The 24,521-nt window shown below is 32.8% G+C and overlaps 1 protein-coding gene across 3 annotated transcripts; it reads right to left on the reverse strand.

Annotated features, from left to right (window-relative positions):
• Positions 1–8,032: 8,032 nt before the first annotated feature.
• LOC126878870 (uncharacterized) lies at positions 8,033–22,692 on the reverse strand. Of its 3 annotated transcripts, none has more exons than XM_050641766.1 (6): positions 21,744–22,680; positions 21,057–21,224; positions 20,847–20,996; positions 19,372–19,497; positions 10,249–15,206; positions 8,033–8,518 (listed from the first exon to the last, which is right to left on the reverse strand). In XM_050641766.1, the coding sequence occupies exons 1-5, from the start codon at positions 21,994–21,996 to the stop codon at positions 13,504–13,506; spliced, it is 2,400 nt and encodes a 799-aa protein (XP_050497723.1). In that variant the 5' UTR covers positions 21,997–22,680; the 3' UTR covers positions 8,033–8,518; positions 10,249–13,503. The 3 variants fall into 3 exon arrangements, with proteins under 3 accessions (XP_050497723.1, XP_050497722.1, XP_050497724.1); XM_050641765.1 differs by having other exon boundaries at positions 8,033–9,129; XM_050641767.1 differs by lacking the exons at positions 8,033–8,518; positions 20,847–20,996 and having other exon boundaries at positions 10,844–15,206; positions 21,744–22,692.
• Between the last annotated feature and the right edge of the window lie 1,829 nt (positions 22,693–24,521).

The raw sequence follows: 24,521 nt of genomic DNA on the forward strand, positions 1-24,521 counted from the left end.
TTAAAGGCATATTTTCTGCATGATGTGTATTGCACGATCTAGCGGATAGCAAGGGACATCTTCTCAAATTCCTAGCTGGAACATAAAAATCTATTCGACCCAGAATGCTAGGTGCAACAATAATACCATTTAACACCTTAAATATGAAATTAAGGTCAAAGTATCGCCTGCGATCCTCTAGACGGTGCAAATGAAACATCTGCATGACCTGACTGGAATTCAATTGCATTCCTCTAGTTCCTAATCTATACTGCAGATATATAACGAATTTATTTTGAATCGATTCAATTCGATATTTGTGATTCTCATAACTTGGACTCCAAATCACTGAACAATACTCTAGTAATGAACGAACATAACTCAAAAACAATCTCACAATTACAAACAAATTATTAAAATCATATGACATTCTGATGACTAACCCTAATGTCCGATTAGCACGTGCAATAATGGCATCATAATGGTCCACGAAACTTAGCTTACTATCCAGTAACACACCTAAATCCTTAATTACCTGAACCCTAGATAAATCCACATCTCCGATCTTGTATTTAAAATCACTGGTGGTCTTATTACGTGAAAAAATAATATATGAGCATTTCGAAGCATTCAATCTAAGATTATTTTCCTGGCACCAATGTACTAAAGAATCCAAGTCTCTCTGCAAACCCTCACAATCAGATTCTGACCTAATGCATTTAAATATCTTTAAGTTGTCTGAAAATATCAGGTATTCAGATTTAAAGTTCCTACCAATATCATTTACCAACAACAGAAAAAGCTTAGGACCCAAATGGGAACCCTGCGGAACCCCTGACATGGTTTCAAATCCATTAGAAACACATCCTGCTGATCTTACTTGCAATGTTCTTCCTTGCAAATACGAAGTAAACCAAGCTAATAAAGAACAAGTGATACCAGAGTTTCTCAGCTTTGTAATTAAGACATTATGATCTAGTAGGTCAAAGGCCTTACTGAAATCGGTGTATATAGAGTGCACCTCGTAACCCTCATCCATTGCTGTACCTATACTATCGATATACAAAAAGAGGTTAGTGAGAGTAGAATGTCCGCCTACAAATCCACGTTGGTTGTCCGTAATAAAGTTCCTAAAACAATTATCCAAACTTGGCAAAACCATTTTTTCAAATACTTTAGATAAGGCTGACTGAATACAAACTGGCCGATAATTTTTGATATCACTATGATCTCCTGCCTTGAAAATAGGACACACAAAGGAATGTTTCCATCTGTTCGGGAAAATTACCGTCTGGAGAGATTTATTAAGAACATATACTAATGGTTCACACAAGGACACTGCACTTTCTCTTAGGAACAAATTCGGTATCAAATCAGGGCCAGCCCCTTTATTGACATTTAATGACAACAACACATTCAGTAAATTGTCAAAAGTGACTTCGAGGTTACTAATTTCCACCTCCATCTGTTGTGAGAAAATTTCATTACTCTCCAGGTTATCCAGAGATTTACCATTAAAAGTGCTGTATACAGTACCAAAATGTTTCGCAAACAACTCTGTTATTTTTTGTTTGTCATTCTCACTTTCCTCACCTAGAAACATAGAGCCAGGGAGAGCACCATGTCCGTTGGTTTTATTTTTGATGAACTTCCAAAATTCACCAGCGTTCTCATTTATTCTCACTTCCATATTTGAAACGTAAGCATAGTAAGACTGCTCAGTGAGTGATGAGCATTCATCTCTCAAATTTTTAAATTCAATATAGTGGTGATACTTATTTGTAGTTTTATATTTTTTATGCGCAATCTTTTTGGCAATGACTTTACTCTCAAGTTCAGATGAGAACCAAACAGGAAAATTCGATCTTTTTATAGATATCTTTGGTACAAAAAGTTCAATTGCGTTCCAAATAATGGAATAAAAAGCATCTAAAATGTCATTTACATCCTCTAAACAGTACAACTCAATCCAATTGATCTGAAGCAAATAATTATTCAAGGCACAATAATCCGCCTTGTGAAAGTTATAATAAATATTAGTTTCCAAACTGATATATTGATTATCAAATAATATTAATGCTTCAAGTGAGGGATGATACCTGTCACACGTCATTAAAGCTTCCGCTTTTTTTAGATTTAAATAAGTATCAGAGAAACACAGATCAAGAATTGAGTCATACTGGTTTTTAAAATAATTATATTGACCTAATCCTAAAAAAATTGAATTCGTCATAAAACAAAATTTCAGTATCAATTACTTATATTGTTAGCAGTCGTCTCACCGTCCCATATCAGATTTGGTAGATTATAATCCCCAAATAATACTAGTTTAGAATCTTTATACTTATTCATAATTAGTTTTACAGTATCAATGTGATTGGAATAAACATCCAATCTAGATCTGGGCGGAATGTAGACACAGCCAAAAACATATTTAATGCAATTAATAGTAATTCCAGCAAAAACCTGTTCTACATTTGAACTGGCAATTTCCACTAGACAAGAACTGATATCACTTCTAACTGCAATTAACACTCCACTTCCTTTTGATTTCTCGCTGGAAATATGATCACGGTCCCGACGGTATACGGTATATAAATCACAGAAAACTTCATTACTTTTAATTTCAGGACCAAGCCAACTCTCTGTTAGGAAAATAACGTCATATATAGCTGAACAGGATGTCAAATATATGTCCTTTAGCTTCGTACGCAGACCACGCACATTTTGGTAGTAAAGTGATGCAGACCACGCACATTTTGGTAGTAAAGTGATAGACTATTCATACTTATGTTCGCATTTGGGAGTTTTTTGGATTCTGGTGGTTTTGTTCTTTTACCTTTGAAATAAACGGGTTACCATTCTTGTATCGTATTGCCAAGTTTGATTCACCATTTCTTCTACGCCTATCAAGTTCTTCATATAATTTCTTGAGTTGATTTCGTTGCATTTGAGTAAGATCTGATTTAATCAATATGCTCGATGGCTTCAACTTATGTTTGTTTTTAAGACATGCAATCACTGTGGTATTATTTTGAAAAATTACCTTAAGTGGTCTTGGCCTGTCACTACTGCTATTACCACGTCATACCCTCAAAACCTTAAACTCAGTTGCTCCAACCTCCAGTTTCGTTAGTACTTCTCGAGTATTTGCCTTGTCATGATCTATTCTCTCATTAGTAACCTTAGATTGGCTCTCATCAACATTATAGATTAGTATATTTTTAGATCGACTACTTCTATCTTCTAATTCCAAGAACATATCTTGCTATATATCATTTTTGGTGGCGAATTTAGATTTCTCGTCCCAAAAAACCCCCGCTTACCAAATTTAGTGTTATTATCTCATGCCGTTAGGAAATATTCAAGAATAAATAAAATAAAAGTTTAACTTTGACACCCTGTATCTCGGTTATTATCAACTTTCGTACTAAGGTAAGTTAGCTTAAATCGAACTATTTTAACCCCAGGAATCTAAGGTTAGCTATCGCCCATTCTTTACCAAACACCCTGTTATCGTACTAGTGACGTCATCCATTTGGATGTGACGACGTAATCTACTATTTTTTTTAAATGGGAATAGGGGTCGAGTGCTAGCTCATTTAAAAGGTTATTCAATTCCCTATTCAGTAATATAAACATTAACATGATTAATTATACAGAGTGTCCAAAGAATTTTTTTTAAATTAAATTAATTGACACAAAAAGAAGAATGAGCTAGCACACGATCGCTATTCTCATTTAAAAAAATATTTGATTACGTCATCACGCCCAGATGGATGACGTCACTAGTATGTTGTATACAGTAGAACCCCGAAAATCCGAACTAATTGGGGGGACAGCCTGTTCGGATTCTGATCGGATTATTCGAAATTCAGCCTAACCAGTAATTCAAAGCTCTCCTGCAAAACTGGTAACCTGACTATGAGAAAACCGAAGTAAATTTATGTTTAACCTTTATAAGCACTACATATAAAGTACCTACGTATTTATTTTTAAGAAATTTTAAATGAAGTCCTACTAATCCAATATTGTTCAATTTTCTGGTTATACTCTGTATAGGGGAAGTATGCCCGAGACGGCATACTGGCTGAGATGGCATATCACGCGTTTTTCGTAAACTATTCCAAATTTGGTGCCTAGTATGACAGTTTTCAGTTCCTCAAGTTAAAATTTGTCGACATTGTTGAACTTATGCATGTTAGTTTTATTTTGACAGCAGTAGCCTTTGGAATGTTAATTAAGTAGGACAAAATATTTATTGACTTTTTTGTATCACATTATAATTCGCGAGTCTTTACACCTGAGTTAAGTTTTTAAATTTTGTGATGTTCCTTTACCTTATGCATGCCTATCACGCCTGTATCGATTTATATCTTAAAAATGTGCTTAAGAAAAATTAGGTTAAAAAAACGGTATGATTGCAATGTTGCCTGAGATGGCATAGTAAGCAGGTGGATAAGATGGCATAGGTATTCCATCTCACCCTTATGCGTTTTTACACTGCATTAATTTTGTTATAATATGATTGAAGTTTGTCGTTACAGTTATGGATCGTTTTAAGAGGAATTCGAACCGACAAAATCGATTCCGTCGATATTGAGACAAGTGACGAGGAAGATGCTGCTTGCATTTTTTGTATTGGCCTCTTTTCATTATCTCGTTCTCGAAAAACCTGACTAAGATGTGCCAAATGACTAACCTTGCCAAATTTGTGGCAAGTGGTCATATTCCGAATGTGCCGGTGTACCCAAGACTACAAAAAAAATTATTTGTGACTTATGAGTCGAGATTAGTGCCTTTATTTCAAGGGTATGCCATCTTACCCACATGTATGTGGGTGAGATGGCACATGTAATACTTTACAATTTATTTTCTCAGAAAAAAACTATAATATGTACCTTGTTAAAAAATAATGTTATATTTATGTAAATGTTCCTAGCACTGACTTTGATTTTTATTACATGTCTAACTCTATCGATTATCGATTACAAAATATTAAAAAAAAGTATGCCGTCTCAGGCATATCTCCCCTAATAAACATGTATTTAAGTTTTTGTCTTGAATTTTTAAAAAAAATTTCACTTTCCGTTAGTTCGGATTTGCGGGGTTCTACTGTATGTCAAAAATATATATGGGGGGGGGGGGGGGTCAAAATATAACTGAATAACCCTGTACATCAAGAAATTTACTACCAACGTCTCTGTTACTGAATATATCACTAAGTACAGGGCAATCTATTTAAAACTTAAAAAATCAGCTAAAAAATTATACTATCAAAATCATCTGAGAAGCTTTAAAAGTGTTGCAAAAGAAATTTGGTCCATAATAAACAATCTTCTTCGAAATCAAACTCACAAAGCTCAAACATTTTCCCTTCCAGACCATGAATACTTTATTAATGTGAGTAAAATTATAACATCAACTATTTTGTCACAAGAGATCAATTTTGTTAAGATCCGATTTCCTATCTCCCTAATTCAAGAAAGGTCTCAAATTCATTATTTATAAGACTAGTTGATTAATCTGAACTGATCCAAACAATCAATAGTATCAAAAGCAAATCTTCCTGTAGTACTGATGGACTATCCATAAAAATTGTCTCAAATCTCCCAGAAAATGTGTTGGGAGTCCTCATCCCACTAATGACTCTTTTAAGGGGCTATCCTAGTGTAAAAGAACGAAATTCACATACTTTTTTTGGGAATATCTAAAATAAAAAGTACTGTACCAATTGTTTTGAAAATTTGCATGACTATTTATTATAAAAAGAAGTACATACAAGTAAAACAATTTTCATAAAAAAAAATAATGAAAATTTAACGATTTATGCCCTATCTACTGGCACAGTGAAAATAAAAAACATGGCTCCACTGCTGCAGCGATTGGGACTAATAGAGATCCTGAATTATAAAATTGCAAATACATATTGATTATTGAAATATAAGTTATTTCCTATACCATCAATTAGGATTTTTGGAAAAATGACGAAGTGTTGAAATTTTTTTAAATTAGCTACAACATTTTCAGTTTCAAAAACCTCCAAATTGACATTTTTTATCCGATTAAAAAAATCCCTATTTGATGGTATAGAAAATAACCTATATTTCAATAATAACTTTGGTATTTTATGTTTCAGGATCTCTTTTATTCCCAATCACTGCAGCAGTGGAGCTATGTTTTTATTTTCACGGTGCTAGTAGATGGCGAATAAATCGTTTAATTTTCAATATTTTTTTATGAAAATTGTTTCACATGTACTTTTTATAACAAATGTTCATGCAAATTTTCAAAATAATTGGTACAGTACTTTTTATTTTAGAAATTCCCAAAAAAGTATATGAATTTCATACTTTTACACTAGGATAGCCCCTTCAGAAAGGTAAATTTCTAGAGCTGCCTAAAGACAGCCATCATTATTCCTCTTCATAAGGGTGGTGAAAAATCTTATGCCTGCAATTATAGACCTATTGCATTACTACTGGTACTCTCAAATAGGACTCATATTACACAAGTATAAAAACTTGTTGCTGGTATGAGCACATTGTGTAAATGTTAGGATTTAAAGAGGATATAAAAACCTTCAATACGATTATGAGCGTTAGTCTCTTTATATCCTAACATTTTTTTTGTTATTGTTTTAGTTTATTATTGTTTTATTGTGTTTATTATTGTTTTTTATGACTCTGTAAGTTTTGTGTATAAATTGTACAATTTTCCATGACAATAAAGCATTGTTCTATTCTAAGTTGTCTATTTTGTTAAACCAAAGCATTGATTATTATTACAAAATATTAATATAATCAATTAAATAATAATATTAATCTCACAAACAACATAGGAAGTATAGTTAAAAAGAATAAACATAGTAATCCACAAGGAAATAAATCTGCACATAGCTATAGTCCAAAGTAACTTCTGTTGTTTATCCAAATCTTCAATAGTCAAAAACATTTGTGTAAAATTAGGTTCCAGCAGTTTCTCCTTTTCCTACATTTAAAATAGCTGGTGTTTATTCCTAAAAACAACAAATACATAAATAAAAACTCTAAATTGTATACCATAAAAATATCATACAAATATGACAAAATATCACAAGAGTATTTTAACATTATTTAAGGACAATTGCCATAATAAGCCACAACAAAAATGTATTAAGTGAAAAAGCTATAGAGCTGAAACAGGAAGTTGCTATGTTTGGTCTATATATTAATGAAAGTAAAAAAAAATACATAAATGGAGTGCACAAAGTCGAATCCACATGAGAATCTGAAGGTAGACAACCATACCTACGAATATGCCTCCACTTTTCCCTACCTAGACTCAATAATAAAAAATGACAACAACACCTGTCAAGAAATATAACAACGGATTCTTATCGGTAATAAGAAGTGTTTTTATGCATACAAAGACGTAATGAAAAGTAAGTTACTGTCACAGTAAAGGACAGGATAGTAGCGCAAGTCCCGTGTTAACATCTGGGGAGAGAGTTTCTGCGCCATCTGTAGGTTGTGGTCATCCAGCGGGAAATTCAAAAAATTTCTTCTTCTTATTAAACTGCCTTGTCCGTTGCGAACGTTGGCTAATCAAAAATTATGTCTGAATTTTAGTTGAGCGCCCCCTGGTGAGTGGGATGGTATATAGCCAACTGAGTGGGCCAGTATGGGCGCCAAATTCAAAAATTAGGACCTGAATTTTCGGCGGTAAATTCAAAAAGTATGTTTTGAATGTGAATGAAAAATATAGTCGTAAAATAACAAATAAAAACTTATTCTATGCCAAAAAATATATATATTCTGTGACCAAGAATATACATTATACACTTATGCATTATTATGTTGCATAAGTGTATATGTACTATATTTTTGGTCAGAGAAAATATATTTTTGGCATAGAATAAGTTTTAATTTGTTATTTTACGACTATAATTATTTTCCATTTACATTTATGTATTATATTATAAATGTATCAGAAAGAGACTCATACGTTTTGGTGCAAGATAAGTTTTAAAACATTTTTGTCCTTTTCAAAACAAAAAAAAAATAAAAACAGATAGTCTTAAAAATCTATTTATTTCTGTAAATTACTTTATAAAATTATTTGAGCAATCAAAATTTGTATGGAATTACAGAAGTATAATATAGATGTATGTATTTTATAAGTGATTGCTACCATTCTGGTCTTCACCTATATCCTTGTGCAGGGATCCACGTTACACTCCACGGAAATGGGCCCCATTCTGAGCTTAGGAATCTATTCACCCTGGCTTACAAAATGATAAATGGAATTACTCACGAGCAAACAAGCAAAAAAAGTAAACCCACCTGTAGAGACTTGCAGGCCCATTCAAGCATACAATTCATTGGGGTGAGAAGGATTGGTCCAAGTAAACCAGGAACCACTCCTTCGAGCTCCAATGCTCTCCAGGCTTTCCTCCACCCCTCCCATAGCACGCTGATGCGCTATGGAATGCTACTTTCATCAAAATGATTGCTGTATGAGAGTTTCGGCATAAAAAACCCTCATATGAAATATTTACCTAATAATGCTGAACCGTGTGAGGCACTTAATCCAGCTACGTCTTAACTGACGTATCATCGATTTGTTACTTGCCCAAGTCCACGCTCTAGGCTTAGCCCAGTTCGGTGACTAGGCGCAAATCACCCAAATGTGTGTGTGTGTGTGTGTGTGTGTGTGTGTGTGTGTGTGTGTGTGTGTGTGTGTGTGTGTGTGTGTGTGTGTGTGTGTGTGTGTGTGTGTGTGTGTGTGTGTGTGTGTGTGTGTGTGTGTGTGTGTGTGGTGTGTGTGTGTGGGCGCGCGCGCGCGCGTTAACCCCTTCAGTCATGAGTTTTTGTTTGCAAAGATAATAATTTAAATCTTTGAGATTGAAATATATGTTTTTAAATATTTATAAACAACAACAAAGTAAACCCACCTGCAGAGACTTGCATGCCCATTTAAGCATACAATTCATTGGGGTGAGAAGGATTGGTCCAAGTAAATCAGGAAGCACTCCTTCGAGCTCCAATGCTCTCTAGGCTTTCCTCCACCCCTCCCATAGCACGCTGATGCGCTATGGAAGGCTACTTTCATCAAAATGATTGCTATATGAGAGTTTCAGCATAAAAAACCCTCATATGAAATATTTACCTAATAATGCTGAACCGTGTGAGGCACTTTAGTCCAGCTACGTCTTAACTGACATATCATCGATTTGTTACTTGCCCGGGCGCCGAGTCCACGCTCTAGGCTTAGCCCAGTTCGGTGACTAGGCGCAAATCACCCAAATGTGTGTGTGTGTGTGTGTGTGTGTGGTGTGTGTGTGTGTGTGTGTGTGTGTGTGTGTGTGTGTGTGTGTGTGTGTGTGTGTGTGTGTGTGTGTGTGTGTGTGTGTGTGTGTGTGTGTGTGTGTGTGTGTGTGTGTGTGTGTGTGTGTGTGTGTGTGTGTGTGTGTGTGTGTGTGTGTGTGTGTGTGTGTGTGTGTGTGTGTGTGTGTGTGTGTGTGTGTGTGTGTGTGTGTGTGTGTGTGTGTGTGTGTGTGTGTGTGTGTGTGTGTGTGTGTGTGTGTGTGTGTGTGTGTGTGTGTGTGTGTGTGTGTGTGTGTGTGTGTGTGTGTGTGTGTGTGTGTGTGTGTGTGTGTGTGTGTGTGTGTGTGTGTGTGTGTGTGTGTGTGTGTGTGTGTGTGTGTGTGTGTGTGTGTGTGTGTGTGTGTGTGTGTGTGTGTGTGTGTGTGTGTGTGTGTGTGTGTGTGTGTGTGTGTGTGTGTGTGTGTGTGTGTGTGTGTGTGTGTGTGTGTGTGTGTGTGTGTGTGTGTGTGTGTGTGTGTGTGTGTGTGTGTGTGTGTGTGTGTGTGTGTGTGTGTGTGTGTGTGTGTGTGTGTGTGTGTGTGTGTGTGTGTGTGTGTGTGTGTGTGTGTGTGTGTGTGTGTGTGTGTGTATGTGTGCGTTAACCCCTTCAGTCATGAGTTTTTGTTTGCAAAGATAATAATTTAAATCTTTGAGATTGAAATATATGTTTTTAAATATTTATAAACAACAACAACAAAGTAAACCCACCTGCAGAGACTTGCATACCCATTTAAGCATACAATTCATTGGGGTGAGAAGGATTGGTCCAAGTAAATCAGGAAACACTCCTTCGAGCTCCAATGCTCTCCAGGCTTTCCTCCACCCCTCCCATAGCACGCTGATGCGCTATGGAAGGCTACTTTCATCAAAATGATTGCTATATGAGAGTTTCAGCATAAAAACCCTCATATGAAATATTTACCTAATAATGCTGAACCGTGTGAGGCACTTTAGTCCAGCTACGTCTTAACTGACGTATCATCGATTTGTTACTTGCCCGGGCGCCGAGTCCACGCTCTAGGCTTAGCCCAGTTCGGTGACTAGGCGCAAATCACCCAAATGTGTGTGTGTATGTGTGCGTTAACCCCTTCAGTCAAGAGTTTTTGTTTGCAAAGATAATAATTTAAATCTTTGAGATTGAAATATATGTTTTTAAATATTTATAAACAACAAATTTTGTCCATAAACATTATTATGCCTATTACAATGTACAGAGACGATGTTCGTTGAGACAATTATGGTGATTCAATGTAAAAAATGAGCTATTGTTGGGGCTTAAAAGTTGATGTTCTTAAAACAAACATAATGACTGAAAGAGCTAATGTTATGAGCTTTATTATTGATTTATTTAGTTATATAAGGGATTACCTCCATTACAAGTATAAATTACAGTATAAAATCAATCTCTATAATGTCTTATAAACTAGAGTAATATTAAAGTCTTAATTACACATTAAACAAAATATAAACAATTATATGTGACACAAATGAATTATTAAAATACACAAAGAAATATCTACACATGTCAAGCTCTTTTAATCCGATTCTTAAAATTATAATACAAAATCTACAAAAAAATATGCTAACATACATTATAAAATCAATCTCTATTATTTCTTATAAACTAGAGTAAAATTTAAGTCTTAATTACACATTAAACAAAATATTAACAATTATATGTGACACAAATGAACTATTAAAATAAGCAAACAAGTACCTACACCTGTCAAGCTCTTTTAATCCGATTCTTAAAATTATAATACAAAATATACAAAAAAATATGCTAACGTACATTATAAAATCAATCTCTATTATTTCTTATAAACTAGAGTAAAATTTAAGTCTTAATTACACATTAAACAAAATATTAACAATTATATGTGACACAAATGAATTATTAAAATAAACAAAAAAGTACCTACACCTGTCAAGCCCTTTTAATCCGATTCTTAAAATTATGTTTTAAAATTAGTCATCTATATTATAATGTCATCATGTGTATAAAATCATCAACTTAACTAATAAAGAGAAAAGTAAAATATATAATGCATAATAAAAGTGAACTATGTAACTATTTACAACAGAGAGTGAGATAAGGAGGCACCATTTCTCCCAAACTATTCCCCTTACTCCAGAAAATATTTTTAAGAAATTATAATGGAACAAATGCATAAACATCAACGGATCATAGTTAGAACATTTGAAAACATAGTTTTATTAGAACATATTCAAGAACTAACTGAAATGTTAAAACAATTAAATGTAGTTGCGAGAGCTGTAAGTTTAAAAATGAACTACAATAAAACAAAAATAATGAGCCAGAATCAGACGAACATAACAATACAAAATCATACCACAGAAAATGTTGAACATTATGTATACAAGGGCCATGTCACCAAACTGGGAAAACCAAATCCAGATGCTTAAATTAAAATAACACAACTGGCATGGGCCGCTTTTGGTAAACTAGCATATATCTTGAAAATCACCTCCATTTCTATAAACATACATAGCACATGCGTACTACCAGTTTGTACATACAAATTGGAAACTGCATCAAGGATATCATGGAACAAATGTAAAAAATGAAATGATGTTGGGCTGGTCACACAGTCAATTATGAAATTATGATGAAAGCTGGTGGGTACAGATAATTGTAGAATGGAGACCAAGGAGGACGAAATAAACATGGGAAGACTCAAGAGATGGGTAGATGACATAAGAGCAGTGGCAGGCAAACAGTGGGTCAGAATGGTGTCAGTGGTCAGAACAGTGGTCAGAGTGGGTCAAGATAGTAAAGGATGGAAGCAATTGTGAGAAACAAAATGGTTGGGAAAGTAGAAAATATCTATCATGCTATGTATTAAAAGAATAAGTCAAAAATGACAATTTTTCACTATGGCTCTTCAAAGTTTTTATTACCATTGCTGAAATAACTATACAACTAAATATAAAAATGGTGATGAAATACGATTCATAACTGTAGTAATTAACTATTTTACTTTCTATTTTGATAATAATTTATTATAAAATTTAAAATAGTACATAGCACGTTAGATATGTAAAACAATAAAAATAATGATTCGAGATTCATATGAGTTCTGTAAATGAAAAACACAATTTTATTTGCTAAAAACAAAATGGAAATATTAGACTGTAAATAGAAATTGTCTACAAAAAAAAGCAGACGACTTTTTGTAAAAATGTATCAAATATGATAAGCATAAAGTTTTAATGGAGGAGCTTCTCAAAATTCATTGAAGAGAACAATAACATACAATTTTGTCTAGTTTTACATTGGAACTAATAAATCTATATTTCTGGACCCTGCAGGTAAACTACACTCTGTCATTTCAAGCAACTTTGAAGTAGAGCACTTTGAATGTCATAAAAATCTGATTATCCCATAATTTTTGTTGAAAAGACAATGTGACCATATTTTAATGATATTATATAACCAATTTGTATATTCCAACTAATAAAATAAATATATTCATTAAATGAACCTATTCAAAACAACGCCATGTGGACATAGCGTAGGTTACCTCCGAGGTCCAGATTTATGATCGGTACTTAGAAATTTGTTTTCTCCTTTTTTCGTATTTTCTATAAGCAACCAATTTTATAGGATCTACATTAGTATATTCTGACTTACTTTTTATAAAATTAATAAATTTCTGGTCTTTGCCATTTAGAATTGTATTTACATTTTTACACCACATATATACAGAAAGTCTAACAATAAATTTACATAGATTTGAACCAACATTTGAATGTATTTTACAATTGAAGTCTGAAAATTTTAAAAGTTTATTAAGTTCTTTACACAATATAGAGTGTAAAGGTTGCAAATGACAGACCCTTGGAATTAGGTAAAACAATTTTGCAAGGGCCTCAGATACTTTATGAGTCAACAAATTCCCAGGCACTGTTAAATTTGACATATTATATTGCCTGGCTTCAATAAATTCTGTATCTCCTTTCTTGTCCCTAAATAACATATTGTATTTACATTGCTCACATGAAACCTTCTTCAATACTTTTTTTGCTACATATCCTGCAACATAAGTTACAGTACACCTTCCCACCTTAGGTCTTTTAACATTTGAAACTGACGGAGGAAGTGAATAATTAAGTTCAGGTGCCAAAGGTGTACAACCTGGTAATACCTCACCTGTTAAAAAAAACGTAAGGTGTCTAGTGCTCCCTCACTAACATCTTTTTCACAATTGCTTTCAGGTGAATGGAAAGACATAAAATTATTTATAACCAAAGCTTTGAAGGTGGTTATAGCATCTGACACACTTACTGAATTATCTGTAGCTCTATAACTTCTAATTAACCCGAAAAAATTTTCTAAAGTATCTTGCTGAAATGCTCTTAACAGTAAGTAATTATTATTAGTTTTTAATAATTTTTGCTTTAAATATAAAAATCCACGAATGGTAAAATTCAAATTTTTTAATGAGGGTACAGAAACAAATTTCTGTTTCTTTCTATCAAAGAATTTCATTTTGTTTAAAAGAGTTAAAGATTGTTTCCAAAATTGATCATGGTTTGATGTTAAGGTAACACCACCTTTCAAAGGTTTGCTTACAGGAGCAGTTTTCTGATTGGAGTTCAAGGAATCAAAAAGTTTATCTAAAAATAAAATTAAACGACCTGTATCTGCCACTTCACTACACAGATTCACTTCAGCTTTCCACTCTACAAGTTTCACCATTAAACTTCCAACTTGGTGACTGAAGACTTGCGTGCAGTTCTTCACTTTCATCTTTTTGATTTTGTTCCTCAACACATGTTCGTCTGTTAATTTTGGGCAAATTCTTAAGGGCTCCGATGCATCCAGCTGGTAAAATTGCTCTATATGGTCCCATTTAGCAACACCCTTCTTTCCATGAAGCTCGAAATGTAGATCCTTGTTTAATAAGTTGTTCCTCAAGCCTTTAAATAGGTGTGGGGTATCATAGAGAGGAACAATTTCTTTGCCATTAACAAGAAATCCAAAATATTGATAGTCTTGTCCTATTCTTAAATATTCGGTCCGGGATTCCTGAGTTAATAAGTTGACTGCTGCTGCATTTGGTCCTCCTTGGTCGCATACTGTGGCTACAACAGTTAATCCAATATTTTGCAGTTGTTTAATTACGTCGATTATCAAGTTTTTTAATTTTCTACTTTTTGTAGCTTCATCACTAAATGTGTAGCAGATTGGCTGTTTCCATTGTCTGTAAATACCTTTAATCATAAACACATTTATATAGTTGGCAAAATTTGGGCATCTTTCAGTGCCATAATCTTCTAACCCCTCTATCTTATCTTCTTTTTGGTTGTATTGTAGACGTGTTGACAAAAACATTTCATCAAACATTAATACACAGTGCCGGTCCCTTGGCGTCATTTTGTGGACACTCTTTTGTAACATCTTAAACATGATCTCATTAATTCCAGGATTTAATTTAATCTTATTCAATAAATTTGTCAACGTTCTTTTAGATGGCAAGGAAAAAATTTTTGACAGCAGTTTGTACCCTTTTCCACTTCCTTTAAATAGTGTTAGAGCCAGGACCTTCTCATCTATGGTAAATTTTCTTCCCTTCAGTTTTTGTTGTTGGGTACGAATTTGAGACAAAATAAATGTATATGTTAATGGATTAACCTTCTCAGCCAATTTTCTAAATGGTACTGTTTCTGATAAACGTTTAGCAGCCTGTAATTTTTCTTGGTAACTTGATAATCTATATGCCAACTTATGAATTCTATTACTTGATGCAACAATTTTTGTATACAGTTTCCTTTTCTTTGGTGTTAAGTACTGCTTCATTGAAATTTGTATACTGTTTAAAATGTTTCTCCTTGCCTTTCTGCCTTGCTCTTTGCCTATAACAATGAAATAATATTACAATTAAAAACATTTTTAAACTATTTAAAACATTTTTGCAAAACATTTTGCAAACATACAAAACATGATTAACCCTAAACGCCCAACCTTACGTAGGTTCCATGTATGCGTAAGGGTGGGTAAAAAATGTCCACCTCAAAAATAGCTACAGTAAAACCTATGTTACCGGCCACCTGTACTAACGACCAGTTTAAAAATTCCCCAAATAGTTATATGTAAACTACAAAAACTGGCAATACCGGCCACCTTGCTATATCAGCCAATAGTTTTTTCATTTTTAGTGGCCGTTACTGACAGGCTGTACTGTAATATTGAGAGTTGTTACAAATGGATTAAACTTAAGAAACTTATGCTTAGTAGACACAGCAGTTTAGACCAGTAAGGATCTGTTTTTAGGTGGATGTGAGAGGTGGCATTCAGATTTTTGCGGATGAAGTTAGGTGATAACTTCGTTAATAATAATTGAATTATGCTCCTTCTCAAATATGCGCGGAACATTAATAAAAAAAATAAAATATTTAAAAATTTCAAAAAATTTCGTTTTTTTTTTCATTTTTTTGCTTATAAAACTATTCATTTTAGAACAAAGTCGTATAGAAATAAAACAAAGATAATTAAATTTTCTATCAGATGCAATTGGTTAAAAATGTCTTAGTTTATCACCCTTGCTTCAAAAATAGCAATAAATATAAAATAAGGGGGCAAAACAAGCCTGTCCTTATTCAATGATTTTCCATCACTTAGGTTACACTTGGAACCTTCCTAATTCGCTTAGAAAATTTTTGTAATGTGCTAAACCGTACACCAAATTTCATTAAAATTGACTTACTAGATTTTGCATAATAATTTTGCAATGTAAACATTTTTTAAAAAATTAAAATCTTGCACAACAAAAACTAGAACCAAAGATTTGTTAATTTTTTTACATATAAAGAAGTACTCCACCTATCTAATGCACTTTACAGAATTGAAATCGGATTATTTAAGCAGCCTCAGCAATGTTTTAAAGTTATAAACAATTTTTTGGCTTATAAACAAATTAGTGCTGTGGCCAGGAGGGGGTGCTACGGGCCCCTTGATTTAGATGGGCTTACCCAAGTTTTTTTATGTATTTTGACCCGTATAACACGAATTTTTTGAGTAACAGTTGATCCGGATGTCGATAAGATTGTTATAAACGAAGAACTTGAGGAATTACATAACATCGATTTTTCGCAAAATAAAATATTTTTTTGTATTTCTTGGGTAATTCTAAGTAAAAAATGTGCTTACAAGTTTTTTCGTAGTATGCATAGTTTTCGAGATAAACGCGGTGGAACTTTCAAAAAATCAATAAAATTGCAATTTTTGAATGCGAATAAAGTTTGATTAAAAAATAAAATGGCAATTCTGCTGACAGCATTTGAAAGTTTATGTCAAATTATACCGGTTTTAATTATTTGCATTGCTAAAAATTAATTTTTTTATTATTAAACAAAACTATTTGTTTATAAGCCAAAAAATTGTTTATAAATTTAAAACATTGCTGAGGCCCCTTAAATAATCCGATTTTCATTATGTAAAGTGTATTAGATAGGTAGAGCACCTCTTTATATGTAAAAAAAAGTAAAAAATAAAAAAATATGAAAAAATAATTTTTAAGAAACACTTTTCTTTAGTTACGAGTGACTAAAATTAAAAATATTTTAAAAAGTCAACTAAAAAGCAAAAAATAAAAAAAAAAATTGAAAAAATCTAACACATTCGTCAAAGAAAAGCGTGGGGTAAAAACCGTTTATTCGATGAAGACGCGCCACGCTTTTCTTTGACAAATGTGTTAGATTTTTTAAATTCTTTTTTATTTTTTGCTTTTTAGTTGACTTTTTTTATATTTTTAATTTTAGTCACTCGTAACTAAAGAAAAGCGTTTCTTAAAAATTATTTTTTCATATTTTTTTATTTTTTACTTTTTAGTCTTACACTTTTCAAACATTAAAATATATCGTCATGTTTATTAAAATATGCATAAAACATATGATATACTAACATGAAAAATAGTCGGAATCAGCAAAAAATTTGAAACTTTATTGTTTATTTATGAAGCATAACGTAAGCAATGTTCGCAAAAAGTGAAATTATGTATACTTCATATCATTAGCTACAATCCGTAAAAGTTTCAAATTTTTACATTGTAAAAAACAAGAGAATTTAAGCATTTTCCATTAAAATCTTTTTTTTTATTTAAACAATTAATAAACATAAAAAAAAATTGTTTTTATCGACTATTCGTGTATTGTTCCCGCGAATGTATATGTCTGTAAATTTTCATTCATTTGCATTGGAGAGAACGCAGTCAAATTAACGTCTAAAGATTTGACGCAAACTATTGAACTAAATAAAAGCGTTTAAAAATAGCCAACTTCTAAATGGTCTACTTTTTGTTCAGAAAGATTTTAAAAAAATTGAACTTTTTTAAAAATATTTAGATTGCAAATTTATTATGCAAAATTTATTAAATCGATTTTAATGAAATTTGGGACACGATTTAAGTATATTACAAAGAATTTCCTAAGCGAATTACTAAGGTTCTAAGTGCCACCAAAGTGGTTAAAAAATATTGAATAACAACAGACTTATTTTGCCCCCCTATTTTGTATTTATTGCTATATTGCAGAAAAGGTAATACCTTAAGACATTTTTTACCAGTCGTATCTCCTAAAAAAATTCAATTATCTTTATTTTATTTCTGTACGACTTTATTCCAAAACGAATCGTTTTAAAGTTATAAGCAAAGAAAACAGAAAAAAATCAATGTTTTTCGAAATTTTTAAATATTTTAATTTTTTTATTAATGTTGCGGGCATATTTGAGAAGGAACATAAGTCAATTCATGGCGACCAACACAAACACAAGAGCTGGAAATGTTGATGCAGATCTAATCATCAATGACCAAAACTTCGAAGTGGTCAAAGAGTTCATATATCTAGGGACATCGGTTAACCCCAATAATGACACATCTGAGGAAATAAAAAGGCGAATAATAATTGCAAACAGGTGTTATCATGGTCTATCAAAGTACTTATCTAACAAACGTCTGTCTCAAAAAACTCGTTATAAGGCTGTATAGAACATTGATAGTCCCTGTTTTCACATATGGTTCAGAGGCATGGACGCTAACTAAAACAGATGAATCCGCTCTATCAATTTTTGAAAGAAAGGTACTACGCAAGATATTCGGAGCGGTTTGTGAAAATGGAATATGGAGGCGTAGATATAACTTTGAACTGCAGAATATCTACAAGCAAACATTTGGTGGAAAAGATATTATCACTAAGCGAAATCGCCTGCAGTGGGCAGGACATGTAGCCCGAGCCCCTGAATCAAACATGATAAAAAGGATTCTAACAGCTCAACCCGTGGGAATGAAAAGATGGGGTAGACCAAAGTTGAGGTGGATGGATGGGGTAACACAAGATGCCGAGAAGATCGGAGTCGGCAACTGGAAAATGCAGGCAAGGGGCAGAACAGAATGGCATAGAACGCTTGAGAAGGTCGAGGCCCTCTAAGGGCTGTGTAGCACCATGATGATGATGATGAATTGTTCTATGTACTTTAGATTTATACAATCTCCTTTCTTTTTACTTTTACCTTTAATTGACGTTATTTGCTCAAATATGTAAAAATTTTATGCAAATAAAAATTATTCTATTCTATTCTATTCTAAATGGCAGACTTTTTAACAATAAATAATTTTTGAAAAATTTTTGGAACACCTAATAAATGTGTTACAAGGGAATGTACATTAAGTGGACTTTTTATCCAGCACTGGGCGTTTAAGGGTTAATCAATATATTAGTACAGTAAAACCTCTATTAATCGAAATAATTAATACTAATTAATAATTAAACTACATAGTATTCTTGATCAAAGTTGGTATTAAAAAATGGTATGAGGTGATTTCGCAATGCGTTGTATATTATTTAATTCCTTTCTTTAGTTGTATAAAAGCAATGTTGACAAATTAACATCGAATTGTTTCCATTTTGGAATAAAAATTTACTTTTTGTTGACAAAATTATTGAAACTGCCAACCGTTTCGGTTAAACGATGTTTTGGTTAACGAAGCTTTTACTGTATTTACTATTAGAATAATTAGTTACTTACCACCAGTATTTCTGTCTTGCTCCACATTGTCAGATAAGTCTTGCTGGGAAGTAGAAGGCCTGGCATTTCTGTCTTGCTCCATATTTTTAGGTAAGTCTTGCTGGGAAGTAGAAGACTTGGCATAATCTAGATAAATAAGAATATTATTACAATTAAGAATTTAGTTAAGGCATATTTATTTATTTATTTATTTATTACGGGATGTCCCCATTTTTACAAATAACAAAAATAAGGTATCCTAACCATAACACAAATACTAAACTAAGTATTAAATAATTAATAAATATTGTTAAACAAATGATTATAATTTAAGTAAATTAACTTCCTGAAAATATTATTAAAATGAAAATCTCTGACAATTAAAATCAAATGAAATGAAGACTCCAATTCAAAGGTCACTTATCTTCGATTCCTTACATACTCAGTCAGGCAGTGCTTAAATCTTACAAATCTTGTATCCACCAGATCATAAGATTGACTAAAGTCATTTCCCAGTGTCTGAATCCTGTTAATTGGAGAGAATTTGCCATAGTTGGTGTGATAGTGTTTTATAGAAAATACGGGCATATCTCTAAGAATTCTAGTGCTACATCTAAAGTTGATAAGACTTAATAAATCAGAACAGTCAGTGGTATGATCAAGTAGTTTATAGAGAAAAATTAAATCACATTTAGTTCTATAGTCTTCTAAGGAACTGATATTTAGCCTTGACCTTAATTCCACCGAAGACATGTTCTTTAAATTTAATCTATAAGCACAAATCCGGAGAAACTTATTTTGAATTTTTTCAAGGGTGTAAATATGGTTAAAATAGTATGGTGACCATACTATAGAAGCATAAGACAGGATGCTACGGACGAAAGTAAGATATAAAATTCTATATGTAGGTACAGAAAGATCTCGAGAGTTTCTTGTGATAAAACCTAGATTACGGTATGCTTTATTTGACAAATTGTTAATGTGTGGGATAAATGACAAGGAACTGTCAAATAACACCCCTAAATCTTTTATTTCAGTCACTCTTGATAGAACGCTTGTATTAATGTGATAGTCAAACACAACATTATTTTTAGATTTGCTAAAGGATATAACAAAACACTTATCTTTATTTAACTGGAGACAATTGGAAAGAGACCAATTGTATAGAGAAGTCAAGTCTTCCTGGATCCTTAGACAATCAGACAGATTTGAAACTTTGAAATATAGCTTAAGGTCATCAGCAAATAGCAAAAACTGACAAACTTTTATTACCTCAGAAATATCATTAATAAACAAGTTAAAGAGAAGAGGACCCACATGTGAGCCTTGTGGGACCCCTGAACTGACCAAGATAGGAATAGAAAGTGAACCCTTTATAAAAACAAACTGAACTCTTTCATCAAGATAACTACTCAACCATGAAAGAAACCATTCAGGAAAACCAATACATCTTAATTTAAAGATGAGATGATCTTTAATATATTTTTATATATTACCATGCTCAATGTCAATAAACCTCCTTTTAGCTGGAGTTTCCTCAATATCTGTTTCCATTATGACTTGCTGGGAAGTAGAAGGCCTGGCATTTCTGTCTTGCTCCATATTATCAGATAGGTCTTGCTGGGAAGTAGAAGACTTGGCATAATCTAGATAAATAAAATATTATTACAATTAAGAATTTAGATAAGGCATATTTTATATATTACCATGGTCAATAAACCTCCTTTTAGCTGGAGTTTCCTCAATATCTGTTTCCATTATGTCTTGCTGGGAAGTAGAAGGCCTGGCATTTCTGTCTTGCTCCATATTAGATACGTCTAGCTGGGTAGTAGAAGGCCTGGCATAAGCTAAATAATCTTCTTCATCCTGATAATCTGAAATTTAAATACAATAATTACAAAACATGACTAATAAATAAATCTATTGAAGTAACAAATAAATATCCTGACCATTATTATAATCAGTATAGTAGGACGAAGAAGCAGAGGACGCCCAACTAAAACATGGATGAGTACCATCGAAGAAGACTACAGAAGTATGAAGAAAACCTTGGGAGAGATAGCAACAATGGTCAGAAATAGAGGGGAATGGAGAAGCTTCATGGATGCTCCTTCACCGAGTAACAGGATTGCATATTATATATTATAATCAGAAGTGAACCCAAATAATATATTGAGGAGAAAGCACCACAAAATGTCTAATAATGGAATATTACAATTATCTTCGTAATATGTACTTGTATTAAAAATAAAATTTTAGGAATACAAATACTAAAAGTTAGTTTAATAACAGTTTTGATGATTTTATTATAATAATATTCATGTGATAAGGTTACGATTAATTTAAACAGAAAAGAATACAAAATATTATGTGCTACGAGGTACATTTCTTACCTTTTGGCGGTAAAAATAAGCGCGGGATGGCCCCTCTGATAATTCCTCTCCTTCCAGATTTCACGTCTGGTACCCTATCTTCTTCTTTAAAATGCCTAGAACAAATACGAAAATTCTTGTAAACTCGAAGTGGTGTATACTTACTTAATCGATTCCTCTTGATAATTTTCAACCATTCCAAAAACATATCCTTATCATTATCTATCTTACGCAAAGATCGCAAATTGTCAGGGTTAATCATCACTATTCTCATACCATCTCTGTTAACTCAGGTGTACCACAGGGATCACACTTGGGACCTCTGTTGTTTAATATATTTATCAATGATCTAATACCCTGTTTCCAAGTAAGTGAAACTTTGTTATTCGCTGATGATTTAAAATGTTTTAAAATAATCACATCTGAGGCTGATTCACTTAGTCTACAAGGTGATATTGATCGCCTATCTAACTGGTGTATGCAAAATGGTATGTGTTTGAATGCATCCAAATGCCATATTCTTCGTTTCCACCGAACTCATCATCCAATCATCTTCGAATATGGTATAAATAATCTGACCTTACATTCTGCCTCTGAAACTAGGGATCTAGGTGTGATCCTTGACTCCGCCCTTAGCTATAAATCACACATTTACAGTACAATACAGAAGTCTATGAAGATGCTTGGCTTTATAAAAAGAACCACTAGAGACTTTACAAACATCTCAGCTATTAAATCTCTTTATTTCTCCCTGGTTAGATCTCATTTCGATTACTGTTCCACAATTTGGTCCCCCTATTACTTTACTCATAAACTGAAGATCGAGGCTGTCCAACACAATTTTCTGAGATATACTGCCAGTAAGTTGCATGTATACTATGACTATTCTGTATTAGAGCGCATACTGAACTTACCTCCTCTTGAGGTACGCAGAAAACAAAGAGACTTAATTATTTTATTTAAAATTATCAACGGGCTGTGTAACTGCCCTGAACTTCTCTCCAAAATATCTCTATTTGTCCCCAGTCGTTCGACTAGGCAGGTGCAAACCTTTTATGTCTCTTTTCATAGATTCAATTATTCCTACAACACATTTATTCCTAGAACTCTTCGATTAGCTAACTCATTAAATAACCTCGAAATTTTTAATATATCAGTTTCCCGCTTTAAAAACCTAATTTCTTCCCTAACTTTTTAACTTTTTAATATTTTCGGCCAGAGCTTTTGTATTGTGATTAGTGTTACATGACCTGTATGTATTAGATAACTTAAAACCGTTATACCTTACAACATTTCCGAATTGATTTAGGTGATATCTTTTGTTTGTAATTGTACTGACCTAATGTTATCTTATTCTTTTTTTTTTCTTTTTTGTAACTGTATTACTCATACGAGTTATTTTTTCTCAAACCACTTGGTTATATGTTATATTATGATAGTTTATGTTATATAATTGGTTAACATTAATGTTATATAATTGTATAATTATGTTATATAATTTAGAACACTGTAAAATTTATATCGGAATAGGGCTTGCCCGTGAATAAATAAATAAATTTATTATTGGGATTTGGAAAACGTAATCGATTGCTTGTGGCGTCATTACAACCAGGAACGCTACATTTTCTAAGTCTTTTTGTATGTTGTTCCATTTCAATATGTAATGGTAAAACTCTGTCTTAGCTCAATTTTTAAAAAAACAAAACAAAGACAAAATCAAACAAAATTCAATTTGTAATGGCGTAGTACATGCGAACATGCGTACAATATTACAATAGAAAAGAAATTAAGAAATTGTGCCCGCGCCCGCCAACCCGACAGCAAATGTCGTGTCATGCGCAACGAAGTCATGTCTTATGTCATGCGTCATGTCATGACTACTAGCACCGCTAAGCGGACGTGGCCACAAGCTGAACAGTGTGACCGACATTCCTATGTCACTTACATTACTATTCTGTCCTTTACTGTGGTTACTGTTACTGAATCGTGAGTATAAGCTTAGAATCTACAACAGTAATTACACCAGTGGTCACATATGGATGTGAAATGTGGACCATCTCAACCACTAATGAAAATCAACTGAGAATATTTGAGCGTAAAATACTAAGGAACATATTTGGACCAACACATTGTAGAGATGGTTCATGGAGAATTAAAATGAACCACAAGCTGAATGAACTAATGCAGAGCGCAGATATTGTTAGATTTGTAAAGTCTCAAAGACTAAACTTTCTTGGTCGCTTAGAAAAAATATCAGATAATCGAGCTGTGATGTCAGAGATGGAAGCCCCAAGGAAATATAACAAGAGGAAGGCCCTGTAACAGATGGATAGACGATGTAGAGAAGGATCTTAAAACCATGAATATCAGGCAGTGGTGCAGGAAAGTAGCCGACAGGGCAGAATAGAAGAATGCTGTTAAGCAGGCAAAGATTTACAAATGGTTGTAGTGTCATTAGAAGAAGAAGATTTAAGGACAGTTTAGGCAGGCTATATGCATTAAGGCATTATTAAGCTTTGCATTTAACCATATTGTAATACACTATATCTTACATGGTCAAGCATGATTTTCTTTACATAACCCTTGTTCTAAACTAGAACCGAATTGGTAAGTACATATATATTATTATTGTAGACATTTTAAGAACTTATTACTTAGTTGAATTACTTTAAACTTACCACTTATTAAATGTTTACTGTACTGCATACTGTCATATTTTAATTTGTGGTCTGTTCTCTTTATTGCTTTTATCCAATGTTCCTGCCTTTGTTTGGATAAAATTCATTTAAATGTATTGCA

The sequence above is a fragment of the Diabrotica virgifera genome, chromosome 1 (assembly GCF_917563875.1).
Source record: "Diabrotica virgifera virgifera chromosome 1, PGI_DIABVI_V3a".
NCBI classification, from domain to species: Eukaryota; Metazoa; Arthropoda; class Insecta; order Coleoptera; family Chrysomelidae; genus Diabrotica; species Diabrotica virgifera.

Excerpts from the sequence above, each read along its gene's own strand:
- LOC126878870 (XM_050641766.1), bottom strand. The coding sequence starts at position 21,996 with ATGAGAATAGTGATGATTAACCCTGACAATTTGCGATCTTTGCGTAAG. Across the intron at positions 21,225-21,743 it reads CTTATTTTTACCGCCAAAAG|ATTATCAGGATGAAGAAGAT; the intron begins GTAAGAAATGTA and ends TTTAAATTTCAG. Across the intron at positions 15,207-19,371 it reads GCAAGACAGAAATACTGGTG|GCAAAGAGCAAGGCAGAAAG; the intron begins GTAAGTAACTAA and ends TCATTGTTATAG.